General features: G+C 36.5%; 6 protein-coding genes across 6 annotated transcripts; 5 read left to right on the forward strand and 1 right to left on the reverse strand.

Annotated features, from left to right (window-relative positions):
* Nucleotides 1-1,544, forward strand: CBG06309 (the record flags this gene model as incomplete). The annotated part of the gene is made up of 5 exons (XM_002647225.1): nt 1-352; nt 399-589; nt 644-874; nt 1,184-1,262; nt 1,306-1,544. The coding sequence occupies 5 exons, from the start codon at nt 1-3 to the stop codon at nt 1,542-1,544; spliced, it is 1,092 nt and encodes a 363-aa protein (XP_002647271.1).
* A 1,025-nt stretch (nt 1,545-2,569) lies between these two features.
* CBG06310 lies at nt 2,570-2,929 on the reverse strand (the record flags this gene model as incomplete). The annotated part of the gene is made up of 1 exon (XM_002647226.1): nt 2,570-2,929. A coding segment is annotated over one exon (360 nt), but the record flags the coding sequence as incomplete, so codon positions are not given.
* A 2,073-nt stretch (nt 2,930-5,002) lies between these two features.
* On the forward strand, nt 5,003-6,457 carry CBG06313 (the record flags this gene model as incomplete). The annotated part of the gene is made up of 6 exons (XM_002647227.1): nt 5,003-5,191; nt 5,243-5,302; nt 5,447-5,755; nt 5,797-5,898; nt 6,063-6,233; nt 6,284-6,457. 6 exons carry the CDS (start codon nt 5,003-5,005, stop codon nt 6,455-6,457), a joined length of 1,005 nt encoding a protein of 334 aa, XP_002647273.1.
* A 473-nt stretch (nt 6,458-6,930) lies between these two features.
* On the forward strand, nt 6,931-8,850 carry CBG06314 (the record flags this gene model as incomplete). The annotated part of the gene is made up of 6 exons (XM_002647228.1): nt 6,931-7,119; nt 7,171-7,230; nt 7,715-8,023; nt 8,068-8,169; nt 8,294-8,463; nt 8,676-8,850. 6 exons carry the CDS (start codon nt 6,931-6,933, stop codon nt 8,848-8,850), a joined length of 1,005 nt encoding a protein of 334 aa, XP_002647274.1.
* Nucleotides 8,851-9,581: 731 nt separating this feature from the next.
* CBG27340 lies at nt 9,582-10,697 on the forward strand (the record flags this gene model as incomplete). The annotated part of the gene is made up of 4 exons (XM_045237111.1): nt 9,582-9,872; nt 9,918-10,019; nt 10,236-10,405; nt 10,535-10,697. The coding sequence occupies 4 exons, from the start codon at nt 9,582-9,584 to the stop codon at nt 10,695-10,697; spliced, it is 726 nt and encodes a 241-aa protein (XP_045098538.1).
* A 360-nt stretch (nt 10,698-11,057) lies between these two features.
* On the forward strand, nt 11,058-14,047 carry CBG06315 (the record flags this gene model as incomplete). The annotated part of the gene is made up of 6 exons (XM_002647229.1): nt 11,058-11,246; nt 11,488-11,547; nt 13,029-13,337; nt 13,383-13,484; nt 13,635-13,804; nt 13,882-14,047. 6 exons carry the CDS (start codon nt 11,058-11,060, stop codon nt 14,045-14,047), a joined length of 996 nt encoding a protein of 331 aa, XP_002647275.1.
* Between the last annotated feature and the right edge of the window lie 893 nt (nt 14,048-14,940).

Raw genomic sequence — 14,940 nt, forward strand, 5'->3', positions numbered from 1 at the left:
ATGGATATCTACTGGCCTGATTACGTGGAATCTTCATGCCGTCAAAATCACACCTGTTTCGATTCATCAGATTTTATGATAACCGCTTATCACTGCACAGCCCTTCTCACAATTCCATTATCTATATTTACATTTATGACTATTATTCGAGTGACACCGAGAAAAATGAAAAATATGAAAATACCACTTTTGATTGCTCATGCTTGGGGCACAAATTTGGATTTGTTGCTTACTGTAAATCTGACACCTGTGATGTACTATCCAACTGCTTCTGGAACGCCCCGAGGACTTTTTGCGGCTTTAGGAATCCCGGTGAAATGGTGCGCGTATGTTGCTCAGGTTTCTATAATTAGTCAGTTTATATTCTTAAATTTTAATATAATGCCGTGATTTTTCAGTGATCGGTGTGAATTTCGTGATGCTTTTGGAGAATCGACACAGCCAAATTTCATGGATCAAATTCAAAATCACTCGGCTCAAAACGAGACTTGTCTATTTTGGAGTCAATTATTTTTTGGCATGTTTCCTAATGCTTGCATTTTATATGGAAGATGCAGATCAGATGGAACTTCGAAAATTTGTTTTGAAGGTTCGGATTTAAATTTTTACATTATTTTTACACATTTTTGACATTTATTTTCAGAGAATTCCCTGTCCTACTATTGATTTTTATGACAAAAATACATATGTTCTTTTGAAAGGAGGAGAAATGTTACCGTTTTTGGCAATCACCACTGGTTTATTAATTGTGATAATTCAATCGTTATTCTTTTTAATTCATACAATTTACTATTTGAATTATGTGAAACAGGCAAATATCTCAGAGTCTACCAGAGCATTACAACGCAAGTTTTTGGGTTATGTAGCGATGCAGGTAAGTTTTTTTCTGGAATTTTCCGAAATTTCAAAAAGTAGTACTAAAATAGAGTGTATGAAGTTTTGACTTTTCAGTGGAATATAATCAATTTTGGACTTATCAAAAATTAGGCAAAATGTTGTAATTTTTCTGAAAATTTCAGAGCATACTAAAAAAAATGCATGCTTCATTTCTGTAATTGACAGCGTTTCAGTCAATTTTCACTAGATTTTCAGGACCCCAAAGTCGCCTATTTTCTTTTTTGATAGGGGCTTTTTTTGCTGGAAACGATTTTTTTTGAATAATTTTAATCTTTAAAATTTTCAGGTCACCATACCCTGGACCTCCTTAGTGTGTCCCATCCTCTACTCCCTTTACGCCGACTCGAATCAATATTACAATCAAGGTGTGTCTGTGCCTCCTGATATCCGGATGTCCACTTTTTTCAGCTTTCAACAATATTTCAATGGTTTTCATGGCTAGTCACGGAATGACAAGCACCGTTTGCACACTTTTTATCATAAAACCTTATCGAGAATTCGTAAAAAATCTATTCAAAGGAAATAAGGAATATGATCCGAAAAATATGTGGGCTTCTATGGCTCCCACTTCGATGGCTCCCACTTCGATGGCTCCGAAAGTTGAAAAATCTGAGAGAGTTAGCAGTGTTGGAAGTGTTTCTGGATAGTTTTTGACCATTTTGTAAACTCGGAGTTATAATTCAGACATCACAGATATTAATTGTTACACTATTCAATTATTTTCATTATGACCTCAATTACATGTTCCGAAATCGTTGCATAAATTGGATGCAGTTTTATATTCATGATTTTAAATTCAGATCAAAAAGTCTGACGCACTTTGTTTGTTCATAGGAAATTAGATATAAAACATGAAACGTTGTCAATAATGAAATTTTTTGGAGACTGATACAGTTGACAAAATGTGCGCCAGGTGGTGTCACATCGTGTACTAAACTTTTTGTGAAAAAAAGGAATGTGTCGCGACAAACTTTTGGGGATAAAGAAAAAAGTGGTCCTGGACGATTGGGAATCAATAATCATAGCAATAAACCTCCGTCAAATTTCGTTCAGCAACAATAATTTTCGGAGACCTCAATCTTTAGGATCCAAAATGTCAATTTCAAGTCGCTGACAGACGAGAATGAAATCCATAATTTTGTGGCTTTGACCAAATATACCTATTTCCTCTAATAGAAGCCCATAGGTCATGGCTTCTATTTTTCAACCTCCTTTTTATGGTTGATACTATCAGGAAAAGGGCTTCCATTAGAAGGTTTTCGGCTCTTAACGTGACAGGAGTGTTTGAAAAACGACTCGAATTAAGGTAAATTATCACAATAAAAAACAAAACAAATATGTGTGCATTAACAGAGAAGAAAACAACACATCCAGGGTGGGCTTCTATTAGAGATGGGCTTCTGTTAGATGAAATACGGTATATTGGTTCCTGTGAAAGATATTCAAAAATTTCAAAGACAAAAATGCTTGTATTAATATCAGAAACATTTCATCAGTTAACCATTTCTTAAAATCTCAACAGGAACCAAGAAAAATAGGTTCAAAGGTGCGATCTTTTTGAGGAGTTTCACAAATTTCGAAGATGAAAATCAGTTTTATTTGAACGTGATAAAAAAAAAATTATAAAAGAAATCCACGAGGCAAGAAAAAACTCTGATAGAATTTTAAAATTCTAAACCAAAACGACTACGTGAATTAATTCAGAAACCCCTAGATGGCCCATTGACCTCCGCGAGAGTATTATAAAGGAAGAGATCAGTTCACCCTTTCTCTGGGCTCCAAAGAGAAGATCCAGAGAAGGGAGCCAGGGATCCTGGGTCCTGGGTCCTGGGTCCTGGGTCCTGGGTCCTGGGTCCTGGGTCCTGGGTCCTGGGTCCTGGGTCCTGGGTCCTGGGTCCTGGGTCCTGGGTCCTGGGTCCTGGGTCCTGGGTCCTGGGTCCTGGGTCCTGGGTCCTGGGTCCTGGGTCCTGGGTCCTGGGTCCTGGGTCCTGGGTCCTGGGTCCTGGGTCCTGGGTCCTGGGTCCTGGGTCCTGGGTCCTGGGTCCTTCAGTTACAGGAAGCAATGAACTGTGAACATTTGACCAGAAAACATATTTATTTTTTGAGAAACGAATTTTAATGGTCTAGAACGTTAGTCACATTTACATCTTTTAGTATCAAACCAGACAGTTCTAATTTCCGCTGTCTGGCCAACAAAAAAGAATGTTAACAATGTAATAACATGATAGAAAAATCTTATTCGAAAGAAAAAATATTCTCGAAAATACGTGCAAAGTTCTTGGAAACTTTCAAATTTTTTATTTTCCCATGCATCCGATCAAAAATGCGTTGAGACACATGTTTCACCAATGAGAAATCTAGTGTTTGGCATTTTAAAAAAAAAGACCCTGACTCATAAATAACGTCATTATGATTTGAGAAAAAATTTTACGCATCAAGAAATTTGAGAAACTAAGGGTATCATTGTTTCAATTCTTTTGTTACATCAGAGTCAGTTTTTTTTAATCTCATGAACTTAAGATAAGGGTTTTGAAAATTACAAAATCTTATCCATCTAAATCTGTTAACGCTTTTTTAGGTATTATAAGAAAAAAGATTAATAAAACCATGAAGATTAGTTTTTGATTTTTTTGGCTGAAAAAATTTTGCATTAATAAAAAATGTTCTTGTTTCAAAGAAGTAATAAACCTCGTTTTTTTTTCAAATAAAGTAATCAATTTTTCAAGAATAAATCAATTCCTTCGGAACTATTAGGTTGGCGGGAAAGTCTTTGTCACTTTTTCAATAGTTTATTTCTCAAAGAAAAAATAACCGAATAATTAATTATATTGTCCATCATTATCAACAACATGTCTCCAACGTTCCCTCAATTTATGGATTCCATTGCGGTAGAATCCAGCCGGGCGTGAGGCAAAGTATTGTTTGAGTGCCGCTTCGACCGCTCCACGGGAATTGAAGCTTCTTCCTTCGAAGGCACGTGTCTATCGCCAAATAACCAATAGTCGGAAGGAGCAAGATCAGGAGAATACGGGGGGTGAGGGAGAACATTCCATCCATATCCCATCAGCTCCTGCTTCACTTGTTTCGAAACATGTGGGCGAGCGTTATCATGTTGATAGTACACTTTCTTGTCTTTCAGGGCCGAACGGTCGACTGCTTTCTTGAGGTTTCGTAGTTGAGTAGTGTAGAGGTCTCCAGTTATTGTTTTGCCCTCGGGCAGAAGTTCCCAGTAGATGGGGCCGTCCACTCCCCACCACACAGAGAGCATAACTTTTTTCGGATGAAGGTCGGGTTTGGGGACATCCTGTGGGCTCTCTCCTTCTCCAACCCACTGGGATTTCCTGTGGTGATTATCGTAGAAGACCCACTTCTCATCTCCGGTTATTAGCCGGTCCAGCCATCGATCGCCCGCGTGGAGAGTGAGAAGAGTAATCGAATCGTCGACTCGGCGGTCAAGGTTGGCTTGAGTCAGGTGATGAGGTATGAATCGACCAAAAAGTTTTCTCATTCCAAGAGACTTCAAACCTTCAAGGACTGTGCTATGGTGAACTCCGAATGTGACAGCTAGTTCACGGCTAGATTGAAATGGATCCGATTGCAATGCGTGCTTCAGCTTGTCCAAATCCAACTCACGGGGTCACCCAGAGCGATCCTTTTCATCGAGCGAGAAGTCATCTTTTTCGAAACGATGGAACCAATTGCGAATAGTATTGTAGTGAGGGGCATGTGTGTTGTACACATTCTTCAAGAAAGTTTCCGAATCCTTCATCGTGGTGTGAGATAGGAAGAGGTAAATCAAAACATGTCTGATGTGAATAGCAGTGGGAACAAACATATCGTTTCAATTACAGATGAGGAGCAGGGAAGGAGATGGGGACTTGTTTATATGGAAGGTTCTTATCACCTTGTTATTCACTAGAGTCGATATCATACACAGCCTCCATATACGAGAACAGTGATTAAACAAACAGAGTGACAAAGACTTTCCCGCCAACCTAATATAAAAAGCAGAACTCAACACATTTTTGTCCGCTTTTTTCCAATAATCTAATTTTAAAGAATTCCACCTTCTAAACTTTTGAAGATTTTTTGCAGAACGAAAAAAATGATTATCAACTGGGCGCATTTTATAATTCCTAAAATTTCTCTAATTTTAACTTTTATCACAAACCCCGTATTTGTGTATCTTATCCATACCGAGAAATCTTTTCAATTTGGAAGCTATAAACACCTTTTATTATTTTTCGCAATTTTCAACTTGATCGCTGCCATTTTTGATATTTTAGTACCGATTGTGAGTTTTTGTGTAATTTTTCTGAAAATTGAGAGAGTAAAAATATTTCAGTACGTCTTCACTTATAGATATTCTGCTGTATTTTTTATAGTGGAGGGTCCGTTTTTTGAGGTTAGTTTATACAAAACATTGGGTTCAAATGATTGAAAATGATCTTGAATCAATTAGGAACATTTTCATTTTTTAAATTCTAAGTCGAAAAAGTCAAGAGACCTAACCGCGTAGCTCCAGACTTTTTGATTGGGTTTTTTTTAGAAATCCCGAATCGGAGAATACCTTGTTGCTGGCCGTTGCGCTGTTATTGGTTCCACCTATGGAGTCCTAAATTCTCATTTTGTTTATCGATTTTTGTCCCTGAAAAATCATCACTTCGTAACCGAGTACTTTAATCCTTACGGTTTGATTTTATCAGCAGTCTGGGTCCTTTTCCACTATTTATCCTGGTCTGTAATAGCCGATCATACAATGCTACCCGACTTGGAATCCCGGAACTATGCGAGAGAATCATTTGAAAAGGTTTATGGGAATATGGAAAATCTCAGTATGAAGATTGCAACCTATTCGGTAAGTGAGGTAGATTAATCTCAATAGAGCGCGCTTTCCAGGAGGTCTCTTCCGAAGTAATGCTTCGCTCATGGTTGGGAACCCTTTGGGTGACAATTTTATCATCTTATTCTATTATTTTATATTTTGTGCTGGGTTACAAGGTGAGACAGCGTTCTTGAGTAAATTCATGAGCAAGAAATACGAAAAACAATAATTACGGTCATAACGGACTAACAGCTATCATAACAATATCATAATGGCTCACTGACGGCCCAGCGAGCATTTGATGAGCCTATGACATGTTAAGAAAACCAAAGGTTTCCAGATAATGACCAGTTTAAGCCACGGATTGGACTATATGAGTGCACGGACCCTTCAAATGCAGAGAAGATTGTTTTGGGCGTTGGCCATTCAAACAGTTATTCCAATTGTTGTCAGTTTTATGCCAACTGTTTTTGTACTGTATGGAGCCGCATTTGGTTTTGACGTTTTTGGGTTTGTAATTTGGAAAATTAAAGATTGGTAACTTAAAAAAATATTTTCAGTTGGATAAATTGGGTGTCCGCAATTGCTATAACATTTTTCCCATTTCTGGATCCACTGGCTATCACAATGTGCCTTCCAGCTCTGAGGCATCGGATATTTTATAAGCATAAAATTGCTAATTTGACTCCGAATTTGTCGAATCGAATCATTTATAGTAGTTCAAACAGATTATGATTTTTTTCTTGTGGATTTTTGGACTTCAAAAAAAATTTTTGGACTTCAAAAAAAAACTTTTAAAAAAATTTGGATTAAAATTTGTTGAATGGAATAGTTTTTAGCTTTGAGAATTTCGAGTTCAAAAATGATATTTTTGAATTATTGAAAATTGTTTCTGGCATCAAAGATCACTTTTTTTTGACTCATAAAACTCGGAAATTTTGTCATTAAATATTTTCTTCGAATTTCAAACTAAAACATTGCGGTTCACTGATTTTAATGAGATAGACAGGTAAGAAAATATCACAAGATTTTTTATTAAATCAAAGAAATCCGAAATTCTGAGTTTTCACACGAGTGCTTCTAATTTTTGATTCTTTAGGATCAGGATTTGTTAAGTCTATCAAGATCATAACAACTACATTTCGAAATTTCTTTCGAAATTTTTCAATCTGAAAATTTGAAGTTAGGTTTTTAAACACCGGAAAAAGATGTTTATCAACTGGGCACACTTTATAATTCCCAAAATGTCTCTAATTTTAACTTTGATTGCTAATCCCGTATTTATTTATCTTATCCATACTGAAAAATCCTTTCAATTTGGAAGTTATAAATATCTTTTGCTCTTTTTCGCAATTTTCAATTTAATTGCTGCTGTTTTTGACACACTCGTTCCATGTGTAAGTTTTTTAAAGATTCTTTTTTTTTTAATTGAAAACTCTATTTTTCAGTACGTTCACATTTATAGGTATTCTGCTGTATATTTTATACTCGATGGTCCATTTTTCGAGGTTAGTTTAAATAGTCAAAAAATTTTGAATTCAAATTTCGAATCAATTTTGACAGTTTGAATCATAGTTGCAAGCGGGCCTGTGTGGTGGGCCTGCTGATAACTTGTCTCTAAAACGAGATATTCAGATGGTTTTAATACCAAATGGTAGATCTCGACCGGGCCCATCGCGCCTATATCATTGGAATCGGATTCCGGTCTGGTAACATGTCGAAAAATGTGTTTGAATGACAAAAAAATCTGCTTTAAAATAAATCGTCATTGAAGCCCAGGTTGCGGCACGTTACCGGAATGGAATCAAACCTAAATGATATAGGCATCATGGGCCCTGTCGAGATCTATCATTTTGTACCAAGGCTGTCTGAAAATCACGTCCTAGGAACAAGTTAATAGCCGGTCCGCTTGCAACTATGGTTTGAATTCTTTTCATTGGGTTAATATTCACTGACTGCGTAGCTCAAGAAAAATGTATAAAATTTTTTCAGAAATCTCGAATCGGAGAATTTCTTGTTGCCGGACGTTGTGCACTTATTGGTGGAACCTATGGAGTACTAAATTCCCATTTTGTCTATCGGTTTTTATCACTTAACAATCACCATTTTGTAAACCAGTACTTCCTACCTTACGGTCTAATTTTATCAATGCTCTGGGTCCTTTTTCATTTTCTCTCCTGGGCTGTAATCACTGATCTATTGATGCTACCCGACTTGGAGTCTAGAAATTATGTGAGAGAATCATTTGAGAAAATTTATGGATCGATGGAAAACTTGAGCATAAAGATTGCGATTTATTCGGTAAGCGACGAAGATTGAACTTTTCAATAGAGCGCGGTTTCCAGGAAGTATCTACTGAAAAGATGGTTGATTCATGGTTTGGAACTTCTTGGGTGACACTGCTAAACTCGTATTCCGTTATTTTATATTTTGTATTAGGATACAAGGTAAAAAAATCTATTAGGGGATCATTGGAGGGCCAGCGGTTCAATAGCAGGCTATCGGCAGGCCAAGCTAGCCCATAACAAGACTTCTGACATTTTTTCAATTTAAATTTTAAGAAAATTTCAGATAATGACAAGTTTGAGTTGTGGTTTGGACTATATGAGTCCGCGGACCCTCCTTATGCAAAGACGATTGTTTTACGCATTGGCCATTCAAACAGTTATTCCAATTTTTGTTAGCTTCTTGCCCACTGTTTTTGTATCTTATGGAGCGGCGCTTGGAATTAGTGTTTATAGGTGGGAAACTTTTTTTTTCTTCAAAAAATTCAGAAATTGATGAATGTTTGAAGTGCCAAAAGATTTAAAGTTTCCCGAAATGAATAATTTTGGAACCGAAAAAAAAACAAATTCATAAACTTCAGAAATTCCAGGAAGTTCGCAAAATTAGGGAATTTCCGACATTTCAGAAATTCCAGAAAATGCTAAAATTCTGAAATAAACATTTTCAGTTGGATAAGTTGGGGCTCCGCAATTGCTGTAACATTTTTCCCATTCCTGGATCCACTGGCTATCACAATGTGTCTGCCAGCTCTTCGACATAGGATATTTTCGAGAAACAAAATTTATAATTTGACTTCTAATTTGTCGAATCGAATCATTTATAGTAGTTCAAACAGGTTATGAGTATTTTCCATTAAAATTTGGCTTGAAATGAATTGCATCGCTTTTATGTAGAAATAAATAAATGATTAAGTATATAGTTTGAAGTCATTTTTAAAAAGATTTTTCTGAAAATTTTCGGTCCTACCTTCCTAAAAACCAGTTTCAACATTTTCTCACGCACCAAGTACCCTCATACTCAGACACACATGTCCAATAAGAAAATCAAACTCCCGTAGGACGTTCTCAAACCCGGAAATTTCTTAGACTTCTGATAACTAGACTTCTAAAAAATTATGAGCTTATTTTAAAAAGAAATCCCCCACGCTAAATTTCTGGCTCACTGAGCCGGTGGACGTGCACCTTTTTTTCAGTTTTCTTTCCTTATGAACGTTTTGTTTCTTTAGAATAAATAGAGGACATGTACTTAGATTCGGTGGCTTTAGGGGATTATTACGTCATCAAGTTTTTGGATGTTTTAGTCTTGACTTCTCTGAAACAGCTTCTAGAAAATATGCTTTCTCATAAGTATTGAAACTTTTATGGTTTTCAGAATTTTTGTTCTATTCGCGCCAAGGATTATTTTTTTAAATATCTGTTTTCAGAATTGAGCAACTATAATCTGATTCTGAAAATCCGCGGTACATCTTCAAAAATGTTCACCAACTGGGCTCACTACCTAATTCCCAAAATTATCGAAATGTTTAATTATTGGATTCATGATTTCTGAAATTCCAGAAATCCCCCTTTGGCGAATGCCTGCTCTCCGGCTGTTGCGCATTTATCTCCGGAACCTATGGAATCCTCAATTCTCACTTTATTTATTGATTTTTGTCATTAAAAAATCACCATTTCGTTACCGAATATTTCAATCCATACGGTATCATCTTATCTGTCCTATTGGTAGTTGTACACTGAACCATATGGCTTGCGTAGCCGATATAACAATGTTGGCAGATACTGAATCAAGAAATTATGTGAGAGACTCTTTCGAGAAAGTTTACGGTAGTTTAGAAGGTTTGAACATGAAGACGTTGATTTTTTCGGTGAGCTAACCATTTTGAGCAATTGAGCGAATTCTCTTTTTGCAGGAAGTTTCATCTCGAGGGGTCTATCGATCGTGGTTTGGTACCTTGTTTGTGACTGTGTTAGCATCTTATTCGATCACTTTATATTTTGTACTTGGGTACAAGGTAAGCCAATTTTTAATAAAAATTTCAAGGTCGGGTCAATAGCTGGTCATTAGCAGGCCAGGTGATGTCGTGAAGCCAGGTGAAGTCGTAAAACTGTCAGGTTGATAGTCAAGGGGGGGGGGTACTGTTGTTTTTTGAGATGGCAATAAACCGAAGTCCTATGAGGATTCTTCAATTTATGTACAATTTTCTAGGTATAAAACTTAGGATTTCCAGATAATGGCCAGTTTGAACCAAGGATTGGATTATAGGAGTGATCGTACGCTTCAACTGCAACGACGGTTGTTTTCGGCGTTGGCAATCCAAACAGCGATTTCAATTTGTGTTAGCTTCATGCCTTGCATTCCGGTTTTGTATGGATCGGCAATTCGGATTGACTTTTTGAGGTGAAAGCTCATTTTAAGGTCTTCAGTTTGATTAAAATTCAAATGGGAGGTTAAAAAAAGAGCCATTCAAAAAAGACTCGAATTAGAAATTCTATTTAAAATTGCATTTTTAAAGCTAATAATTTTCAGCTGGGTCAACAGGATGTCTTCGGTCGGCGTTTCGTTTTTCCCATTTCTTGATTCACTGGCCGTCACAATGTGCATTCCAGCTCTTCGATATCGCGTATTTTGTCGAATTCGAAATGTTTCTCCTAATCTGTCAAATCGTGTTTATAGCAGTTCGAGAATTTGATAATTGGGTGTTTTACAGTAAAATTATTCTTTTTAATTTTAATTTTTTTCACAAAGAATCTTCCAGCTAGAACTGAAATCCGATATATGATTTTTTTTGAAATTGAGAAATAAATATTTTCCAGAAAAAAATGCAGACTCATCAAAACCATATTCATAGATAAATAGTTTTTTTTCACTACTTCCGATTTCCGAAAAACATCTACGTAATTCTGATCAGATCAGATCCAAAACATAATTTTAATACCTATGGGACATTTAGGATTCTTCTAAAACACAACTCATAAAAATTGATGCATCTCGAACAATTTCAGTCTGGAAACCAGAACTCTTAAATTCTTTAAGGATCACCTCAAAAAGAATGCTTGTGAATTGGGCTCATTTTCTAATCCCAAAAATTTTCTTCATCCTTTCTTTCCTTTCAAATCCCGTTTTTGTGTATCTTATCCATACCGAAAAATCCTTTCAACTTGGAAACTATAAATATCTTTTGTATTTTTTCGCTCTTTTCAATTTGATCGCATCATTAGCCGACACTTTGTTGCCAGTTGTGAGTTTAAGAACTGCATTAAAAGACCCCTTGGAAAAATAGGATTCTCAACAATTGGGCGTTATTGTTTTTTTCCTATTTTCAACACTCCGCAAAAATATGAAAATCTTTGTGCAAAATTGCCATCTTTTCAAAATTCCTGTGCTAGAATTCATGAAATTCTGAAGTGAAATTTCCCGGAAAAATGTTCGGGACCTTCTAATAGAGGTATTACGATAGGTTAATTTGAAAATGGTTTCAGTGTGTTCATGCGTATCGCTATGCTACAATATTCTTCCTAGTTGCCGGACCATTTTCAGAGGTGAGCAATAGATTTTAAGATTTTTGGATTCTTGGACTCTTGGACTCTTGGATTCTTAGACTCCTGAATTTTTGAATTTATTTATTTCAACGAAGGGGAGAAAACCACTAACACGTGAAATGTCTATGAAACTAGGAGATATAACAGGGACATACATTTGTAGTAATTGGGAGATGAAGGAAAACCCGACTTAGTAATTAGTTGAATTCAAGACAAGAAAATGTTTTAGATCACAGGATAATAGTCGATTTTTGAAAGCCGCTGACGAGGGCTTCACCGGAAACACTTTGGCGGGTAAAGAGTTCCAACATCTGATTACTCTATTAGAGAGAAATTGAGAAGATATTTTTGTTTTTGATAAGTGATTTGAGATAGTATTTGTGACGTCGCAATGATCCAGCATGATTAAATATTTCGAAAATTGGAACCTCCATGATAATTTCTTTGGAAACAATAATTTTATACGTGTAGACCAAATCATTATAGAGCCTGCGATACTCCAAGGAACTTACTATTTTCCGATTTTTTTATCCTTGGCGGGATTATTCCAGTAGGGTTTCCATCCGGGCGGGCGGTGAGCCGCCCGCTTGCCGCCCGTTCGCCGCCCGTCTATAAAAGCGAGACATAATCGTGGAACTTTTCTTTGTGTTTCAAAAAAATTTTTTTTTGAAAATTTGAAAAGAGGTGTATGGATCATGAAAACATGCGAATTTTCTTCAGAAATTTTTTTTCCAAAAACTTGGTTAATTTGTATTTGACAAGATGCCAAAGGTGTTTAGAGTATGGAAAACTGCTGAAAACAGCTTTTGAGCTCAAAAACAGGTCATATAAAAAACCAACAAAAAATAAAAAAAGAGTTTCGACTATGAAGGAGTCGAACCATAGAGTACCATTTCCCCATCCCGCCGCTTTACCACTGAACCATCCCACTGCTGTTTTCAATGGTTCTTCTAAGCGTATAAAAGAAATGAGGACGTGGAAGCGTTCACGTATGCATTTCAGTGCAAAATCTACTGAAAACTTCTGACCCGAATTTCTCGAGTTAGCGGAGGCCGCCGCAAAAACTGAGCATATATTTGAAAATGAAATTTCATCCTCTTTCGAATGATATAGGTCTCGTCCCATAACTCCACATCTTCTGTGAGTCATTCCCTAGTTAGCTGACATTCTTCCAGTGCTTCAAAGTATGAAGTGTATGCCATCCTGAATTTTTTGAAAATTCTGAAAACAAATGACTTTTGCACCGATTCCAATTTTATAATATGATCCTTTAGGATTGGAGAAGTGACTATAGTTCCATATTCGAGTAAAGGGCGTATGTAAATTGTATAGCATTTTATAAAAATTTTGCATATTTACATTTTATAAGAATTCCTGAATTATTGAATTCTTGAATTCTCGGATTCTTGGATTCTTGGATTTTTCGATTGTTGGATCCCTGGATTCTCGGATTCTTGGATTCAGGTTTTCTGATATTCTAGAGATCGCGTCTCGGCGAATTCCTTCTTGCTGGTCGTTGTGCATTCATCTCTGGCACCTATGGTATTCTCAACACCCACTTCTTATACCGATTCTTATCCCTCCGATACACTGATTTCGTTGCCAATTACTTCAATCCATACGGCCTTATTTTATCTGTCCAATTGGTTCTGTTACATTGGATCCTATGGGCCGTTGTTGCAGATTACACAATGTCAGCAGATTCGGAATCAAGAAATTATGTGAGAGAGTCTTTCGAAAAAGTTTATGGTAAAATGGATCATTTGAACATCAAGACTGTGATTTTTTCGGTGAGTTGAAACGAGTTCCATAGAGCGCATTTGAACTATTTTTAGGAAATGCCTTCTGAAGTCGTGTACCGATCATGGGTTGGCACTCTATTTGTAACTTTCCTAGCATCGTATTCCTTGATTTTGTATTTTTTCCTAGGGTACAAGGTGCGTGATTTTTAGCTGTAAATTGCTCTGATGGGCTAATGGCAGGTCAACAAGAGGCAAACGGATGACCAATGGCGAGCCAGTAGCGGGCTAATAGCAGCGCGACGGCGTTCAAGAATTCAAAACTTGTAAAATCCCTTAATTTTTCAGATAATGTCCCATTTGAAACAAGGAATAAGTTACATGAGTCCTAAAACAATGCAAATGCAAAAACGCCTATTTTGGGCACTTTTTGTACAAACTGTAATTCCAATTTGTGTCAGCTTTATGCCTTGTACATTGGTTTTATATGGATCAGCTATTAGGATTGATTTCATGAGGTAAAGGTGTTCTGGTTAAACTAACGTTAAATTTTTGATTTTTTAAATCTTCAAAAAGTGCTATAAATCTTTTTCAGCTGGGTCAACTGGGTGTCTTCAATCGCTGTTTCATTTTTCCCTTTCCTGGATCCTCTAGCTATCACATTATGCCTTCCAGCGCTACGCCGTCGACTGTTCGCTAGATTTGGAGTTGTTATACCTTCAACGTCTTCTATAAATGTTCACAGTGTTCCGAGAGTTTGATTTTTGTGTCAAAAAACTATTGTTAATTTTTCTCTATTCTCTATTCCATAGCAATTTCATTCAAAATTCAAGAAAATGTTTTAGAACTTTCCAAAATTGAATTCTGGTCCCTATTCGGTCAATGATGCACACCGATTGATGTTTAGACATGTTCACAAATGGGACGTTGTAACCGCGTAGATGTAGCTGAAAACACGGAAAACCTCAAGAAACCGAGGGAGGTTCTGAGAAAATACGGATATGTACTCGTTTCAAGTTTTTAGAAGAACACAAGAATAGAATCGTAAGTCACTATTATCATTAAGGTAAAATCTGTTTTAACTTTACTATGTTCAGTTCTAATAGTAAATCAAATTTCTTCTCTTTCTCTTTACCATAACTTTCTCAAAATGTCCACTTCTCCGGATCCCCCAAAAATGTTCATCAACTTGGCTCATTTTCTAATACCCAAAATTTTCTTCATTCTTTCCTACCTGGCAAACAAAATATTTGTGTACCTCATTCATACCGAGAAATCCTTCCAATTTGGAGATTATAAGTATTTGTTGTATCAGGTTGTTCGGAAAGTCCTTTCCATTTTTAGCGTCATATTCATTCGATATAAAAAAAGGTCAAAACGATGTCAGATAAATTGAAGATAATGACCATTGTTAACAGTGACTATCTGCCAACGTCCCACCAAATTGTGGATGCCTTCCTTCCAGAACTCCGGTCACAGCGCATTGAAAATCAGGTCAACCCATTTTTGACATCATGCGAAGTGAAGTGAATTTTTTTCAATCATGATGTCGGTAGAAATGGCTGGATAGGAGGTAGTCAGACAGTACAAGGGTTGGATTATACTGTAGATAAGACAGAACCGTTTAGCCGTATCCAGTGAGATCGGTCTCCGT

The sequence above is a fragment of the Caenorhabditis briggsae genome (assembly GCF_000004555.2).
Source record: "Caenorhabditis briggsae complete genome, chrV, whole genome shotgun sequence".
Classification (NCBI taxonomy): domain Eukaryota; kingdom Metazoa; phylum Nematoda; class Chromadorea; order Rhabditida; family Rhabditidae; genus Caenorhabditis; species Caenorhabditis briggsae.